Source organism: Chinchilla lanigera, unplaced genomic scaffold (assembly GCF_000276665.1).
Source record: "Chinchilla lanigera isolate Chin_1 unplaced genomic scaffold, ChiLan1.0 scaffold00106, whole genome shotgun sequence".
NCBI lineage: Eukaryota > Metazoa > Chordata > Mammalia > Rodentia > Chinchillidae > Chinchilla > Chinchilla lanigera.
The window spans coordinates 6,138,511-6,145,254 of record NW_004955507.1 but is presented as its reverse complement, the minus strand read 5'-3'; the positions used below and the strand labels follow the sequence as shown (position 1 = coordinate 6,145,254).

At 41.9% G+C, this 6,744-nt stretch overlaps 1 protein-coding gene across 3 annotated transcripts; it reads left to right on the top strand.

Moving 5' to 3' along the window:
• The first annotated feature begins 431 nt into the window (after positions 1-431).
• Bloc1s2 (biogenesis of lysosomal organelles complex-1, subunit 2) lies at positions 432-6,744 on the top strand. Of its 3 annotated transcripts, XR_264384.2 has the most exons (6): positions 432-541; positions 917-1,033; positions 3,813-3,932; positions 4,698-4,802; positions 5,840-5,975; positions 6,263-6,744. XR_264384.2 is itself a non-coding variant. In XM_005407689.2 (5 exons), exons 1-5 carry the CDS (start codon positions 487-489, stop codon positions 6,292-6,294), a joined length of 429 nt encoding a protein of 142 aa, XP_005407746.1. In that variant the 5' UTR covers positions 432-486; the 3' UTR covers positions 6,295-6,744. The 3 variants fall into 3 exon arrangements, 2 of the variants coding, with proteins under 2 accessions (XP_005407746.1, XP_005407747.1); XM_005407689.2 differs by lacking the exon at positions 5,840-5,975; XM_005407690.2 differs by lacking the exon at positions 5,840-5,975 and having other exon boundaries at positions 503-576.

Genomic DNA, 6,744 nt, shown 5'->3' with positions numbered 1-6,744 from the left:
GCCTACATAAGACTTTACCTAGAAATCATGGATTCCCTGAGCAATCTTTTGTGACAAACACTTGCCAGTACTCCGAGTGTCTCAGGAGGAGTCAAGTCAACCTGTCTCCGGGGACATTGGTCAACAGGACACTCGATGCTCAACTAAACCCAGCTGGGTGGTGGGTGGTACAAGCCAATGACCGCTGTGAAGTGACCGGGGTGAGACTCTCCAGGGATAAGCGCATCTGCAGTCCCATACATCGTGACTCTGCAATCAGATCGATACACTATAGCCTCTTAGCTTCAATTTTGGCTTTCGGGCTTTTACTTTGCTGGAATTCATTGTTTGTGACTCGACTGTGGCGAGACCCTTAGGATCACGACACTGCAGCACCGACAAGGAGGCCGGGGCACTACGGCCGGGTCACGTTCAGCGCGCAGTCCAGGGCGCAGACTCTGTGCGCACGCGCAGAATCCCAGACCCGGAAGCAGCTCAGGGCTGGGCATGGCGGCGGCAGCTGAGGGCGTCCCTGCGCTGCGACGGGAGGAGCCGGCTAGAGGTACCGTACCCGCGTGCCTGGAGATGACGCATCCGGTGGGAGACCTGGGGCTCCGGGCAGGGATCCAGGACAGCGGGGTCGTGTGTGTGGTTGGCGGGAGCGGGCTGAGAGGAGGGGCACGTCTGTCTGTCCTATCAAGGCGACTGAGGTGGTTTGGCTGGAGGATGGGGTCTGAACGAGCAGTCTGTGCAAGGGAGCAAAGTTGGCGTGTCGGGTGGGCAAAGACGAAGTGAGGGGCTTCAAATTCTGGCGGATGGAGAGTGGCGCGTACTTGATCGAATTGAAGACGGGTCGAGAGGGCTGTAGAAAGAGGCTGCTTTGGCTGGACTGGACCGGGTGTAGGGCAGATCACTTACCCGTTCTCCCTTGGCCCAGACGATGCCGCCGTGGAGACAGCCGAGGAAGCAAAGGAGCCCGCCGAGGCTGACATCACTGAGCTCTGCCGGGACATGTTCTCCAAAATGGCCACGTACCTGACTGGGGAACTGACGGGTGAGGCGCGCTCTGGGTTCGTTCAGGTAGTGTGCTCGCCAAGGAGGTGCTTTAGCAGCGTCGGGCCGCAGCTCCCTCCGGTACCCAACTTGCTGGTGAGAAGGTGGAGAGGTGGTGAATGGGAGGAGCTTCATTCCTTCCCTGGAATGAAGTTCAGACACCATGTGCAAAGACACGAACCACTTTCAGAAACAGGCAAGAATATGTACTTGATACAACTCTGCAGGCACGTATGCAGCAAAGAGAGATGGAGGGAGGGAAGGGATGGGAAAGGGAGACAGGCGGACAGGGAGAAAGGGACAAAGAACATGAATTTAATACCTGGCAATATTAACCAAGAAGTACTTCTTGGGGCAGTTGTATTTTGAGCAGGGCTGTGAAGAGAACAAATGGTGAAGAGGGAGGAAATGTTACAATTATTGGTCGGGGTGCAGTAAACAAGGAGTTTATTTGGCTAAATCAGATGTGTTTTCTGGGATGAAGAGAAATGAAATCGGGGAATGGGGGAGTGACCTGCAGATTTAGGTTGACGTGAGGATTTGGTGAGCTACTCTTCGGGACATGGTTAGTTTCCAGTTTACCCAGTTTGTATTTCCAGGTGGACATATGGCCTCTGTGTGGAGAAGAGTCAGAAAGTGGTCTGGTTTAGTGTGGCCTCTCGTAAGCATTTATTGTGTCGTTTCACTTCCCCGGGAAATCGCTGTGAACTAAAATTGTGAACCAAATTTATGAAAAAAGCCTTGGAGCTTTTGGAGGTTGTGAGTTTCTGATTTATCAGTGTGGTTATTTGTTTATTTTTGAGCAAGAGAAACCAAGTAACAAAATCTAGATTTTTGACTACTCTAAAAATCCAAAGATTTGGTAATACTAATGACCCATTTGTGTGCAGTTGTATTTAACTAGAGTTGAGCAGATGACTTCTCTAAAATGACTAGTATGATTCACTTTGTCCCCACTACTCCCTATTTTCTTCCCTTTACTAAAACCTATTGTTTGTTATCATTTATCCCTATTCCCTTACTGTTAATTTTACTAGTTGTAGTACAGACATGGTTTCATGTACCAGGACAGACACTGTACCAGTGTCTTTATCAGAATTGGTAAAGGAAGTGATAGACTAAGAGGGAGAGAGCACTTGTGGAAGTGAATAATTTTCTTATATATGTTTAATATGCAAACATTTGATTTGCTTCACTTATTTACATTATCTTGCATGTTTCTATCTTTGCTGACTTCTTCCTTGTTTCAGAGAGACCAGAACTTTATAACAGTGAAAGTACAGATACAGAGGAGAGAGACCAGAGATAAATGATCAGTAGTTTAGATGAAAAGCAGTGATGGTCTGAGGTAAAATTATGAGAAAAGGAATGGAAAGAGAGTGGGTCCAAGAATGTTACAGAAGTAAACTTTGTAGGACTTGTTGAAGTGTATATTGAGCAACTTAAGGTACTTCTGAGGTTTAGGCCTGGGTGATACCATCAACAAAATAGGGAAGCTGGAGAAACGATGTTTACTGTGAAAATAGTGTTTTGAGGTTTGGCTGCTTGTAGATATTATTAGAACACTCAGATGAGTGGCACATGTGAGTCCAGAACTCAGAGCCTGATCAGAGCAGGAGAGAGCAATTTGTGGGTCACCAGCATAGTGGTAGGAGAGTAGAAGCTGTACAGGATATTACCAGGGAACAGCTTAGAGTAGGCCTCATTAGGACCTAAAGTCTTAGAGGATATCTGTATGGGCCAATTAATTTGTTTTTAACTGTGTATTAGACCAAGAATCCCTAAGGACTTATTTCTTACAAAATTAACTTAAAGCAAATTATTTCCCCATTATTGTCATTCTTACATGCAAAAATGCTTTAATGGAGAAGAAGCTAGCATAAGCTTGGGAATGTTTGGGGGATGTAAATATCAGTTATGTGTCACAGCTGAGAAGTTGAGAGCTAATGGTTAAAGGGGTTGGTTGAGAAAGGATCTGGCATAGACACCTAAGAAGATTTTGTCTTCATTGTTGTTTTGCAGTTTTTTAATTTTTAAAATTAAAAAAAAGACAAAAAAAGGAAACCTAAGAAGAACAGTCAGAAAGAGATGGAAAAAGAAGTGTAGTATAATAATATAGCAGCTGCTAGGCATGGTGGTGCATGCCTGTAACCCCAGCACTCAGGAGGCTGAGGTGGGAGAATTGCCACGATTTCAAGGCCTGTATGGGATACATAGTGAGAGTTCAAGGGCAGCCTGAGCTGTATAGAGAGACCCTCTGCCTACCCCCAAATACTATAGCAGCCAAGGGAAATGAGGATTTCCCCAAGAGAATGAAAAGGTACAGGAGAATAAGCTTTTAAAAAATGCCATAGGTTTGGTGCATTAATGACCTTAAAACTAGTAATTTTTCTGGGTGGTTGGGGCAGAGAACAGACAATGGTTTACAAGAATGAATGGTAAGAAACAGATGGCAGTGTCAGCTACTATTTAAAAGTGTCTAGCAGTGAAGATCCTGGGCCTTATTGAGCAAATGATGTAGGTGTAATGCGTAAAGGGAGTGCTTTGGAGCTGGAGGAACCCTAAATATATTTCTAGTTGGAGGGAAATATGCCAGCATGGAGAGACAGGTTGGAAAGGCAAGTGAAAGAGAGGTCTGAAGAGGCAAAAGGTTTGGGATCAAGAGCACAAGAGGAGGAGTTGTCTTTGTCCTGCCTTGAACTACTGCTTGACCTAATACTCCACATTCCAATGATCTAAGACACATCTCAAGGGCATCATATCTTCTGTTTGTTTTAAAGCCACCAGTGAAGACTATAAGCTCCTGGAAAACATGAATAAATTAACCAGCTTGAAGTATCTTGAAATGAAAGATATTGCTATAAACATTAGTAGAAACTTAAAGGACTTAAACCAGAAGTGTAAGTAATAGTTTTTATAATTAAAGGTGTTTGTATTAAATGTTCTTTTGTGCTTGGAGCCAAAGAAAAGAGGAGGGAACATGGCACCCTGTCTCCTGGGGACACCTTTGCTAAAAATGAATTACAAAATCAAGGTGAATTTCTTTCCTTCTGAAGATTAGCATTGTAGTATGTTTTTTTCTGCCTCCAAATCTTGATTTTATCAGTTTAGTCCTGGAAGGGGTGGAAGAAGAGGGGTAACTAGATTCTAGTAAACTGATTGACAATCAGTTCCATTAAGGACTGCTCTATAAACAGAAAAACAAAATCTATAGATGGAAAAGGCTAATCTAGACCATAGTTGGATTTATTTTTCCACTGATTTATATTTGTGTTTCTTGTTACAAGAGCAGTGGCAAACTTATGGCACACATGCCGCAGCAGGCTGATTGTATCACTGAAAGCTCTAAAAGGTTCGCCATCACAGCACTGGCCCATCCTCCCTCAGTATGGCAGTACCCAAGAAAGTGAATCAGTCAAGAAAGGCTGAGGAACAAGAAATTTTGAAAAGAAGAAAATTAGTAGCTTTCTTTGACTAGGTCACAGTTGTGCCCAGTTGTGAGTTATTGTCATCTAAGAAGTCATCCGCCCTGCTAACGATGAAAATCATGTCACTCTACCTAGTCTGTTTGAGTCATAGCTGAAGAGACATTAACATTCTTACTTTCTGCTCTTTTTTTTATACTTCTTGTTGAAAATATATAAACATGTGGTTTGTCTTTAAAGACGCTGGATTACAGCCTTACCTCGATCAGATCAACGTAATTGAGGAGCAGGTAGCAGCTCTTGAACAGGCAGCCTACAAGCTGGATGCATATTCAAAAAAACTGGGTAACCATTTTTCTATTTTGATTTCATAGAGTCCATCTTGCCAGTGATGTCCTTAACTAATGTAGCATTTGTTGTGTGCACATATTGATCTATTAAAATCTAATAAATACTTATTATTAAAAATGACATTTCCCAAATACTTAATGACCTACTGGGCAGTAGTGTTTTGCCTGTGTTATGTTTTTTATTCTCCTAGTAATTTGTGAGTTAAGTACATAATATTTTTATTCCCATACTATAGGGAAAGAAAATGTGGTTTAAGAGGCTAAGTAACTTCCTTAAGGACACAAAGCCAGTAAAACACATGGAAGAGCCATATTCCAAGTCAGGACTGTTTGATGACAATGCTCAAGCTTTTAGTTGTGATTCAGTATACTGAATCATTTTTAATAAGGTAGATATATATGTCTTTAAAGTGGAATAGTCAAACAAAGATTTTGTTTTTGAAGGGTTACTTTTTTACTTTAAGAAAAAAACTAATACTTTTTAGTGTTGCTAGCTGTTGTGGATGCTATATTCCTGGTGAAAATTAATGAATTTGTTTTTATCCTATACACATTATTTTATTTTCATCATTGACAGCTGGTGACTTCTTCAAGTGGTTTGTAGCAGGCTAAATTTTTTTTTTTTTTCCGGTACCAGGAATCGAACTCACGACCTTGCACTTGCCAGGCAGGCGCTGTGCCACTGAGCTAAATCCCCAGCCCCCAGCAGGCTAAATTTTAATATCCATAGTGAGAAACAGTCAGTTTCTTTGACTGCAATTACATTTACTACATGTTTACTGTGAATCTTACCATGTAGAAGACATCCCACTGTATGCTTTTTTCTTTTTTGAGACAGGGTCTTGCTATGTAGTACAGCCTGGCCTTGAACTCACTATCTAGCCTAGGCTGGCCTCAAGCTTGCAGCAATACTCCTGCTTCAGCCTCCCGAGTGCTGGGCCACTGTGTACTTTTGAAGTTTGAAAGGGAAAAAAAAAATCTGTCACAGCAAGTTTATATGATAACTTTTTAAAATCTCTATATCTTTCCAAGTTACTTTCCTGGAGTGAGATGTAAGGATAAGAGCATAAAAGGGGAAACATACATCTATGCATCCTGAGTATTCCAGGCTGATTTCAGAAGGCACCTGGGATTGCCAAGGAGTTTCTGGTGTTTAGTAAGACTCCAGGTGGGTCAAGTACCAGGAGATATGTTCAGTTCTGGGGAAGCTTTTCAAGCAGGTACAATATTGACATAGTTAGAACTTAGTGACCTTGTTTTGGTTCTGGGTTTGTACATTTGGCTCTTTAATTTCAGGTTGTGTAGATCAGTGATGTGTATGTTTGGGCAGGTGATGCAATGAAGCTAAAAGATTTTTAGAAATATAATATGCATATCTGAACTTGTTTGGAAATACTGAAAGTGTCTGTGAGAGTCAGTGTTAAAAGACATAATGCTTTTCTTTTCCCCATGCAGAAGCCAAGTATAAGAAGCTGGAAAAGCGGTGAAAAACTGAATTTTGTAACATAAAGCCCTCTTAAATGTGGAAGAATGTTTTATAGCAACTGAATCCTGAGGCTGATGAAATGTCAAAATTCCTCAAAAGGAAACTTTGCTGGTCACCCCAGGAACATCCCAATGTTGAATAAACTCAAAGACTGTGGATACTCCTGGACCTTCTTTGAGGCAATATCTGCCAGAAATTCACACTTGCAACTCCTTTCTTGTTACTTGAACGCTTCAGCATCCATTCAAGACAGACACTCTCTCAAAGTTCAGGATAAACCTGCGCTTATCAGTAGAATTGAATGAGAGGACCTATTTTCTCTGGCAGTGGTTGATTATTATTTTCTTAAATGGCTGGTTTTTGAGTTACTGTGTAAATGGTTGGGTTTTTTTTATTAGCAATGCTAATGTTATTAACAAGAGTCTAAATTAAAAAAGGAAAACAAAACAAA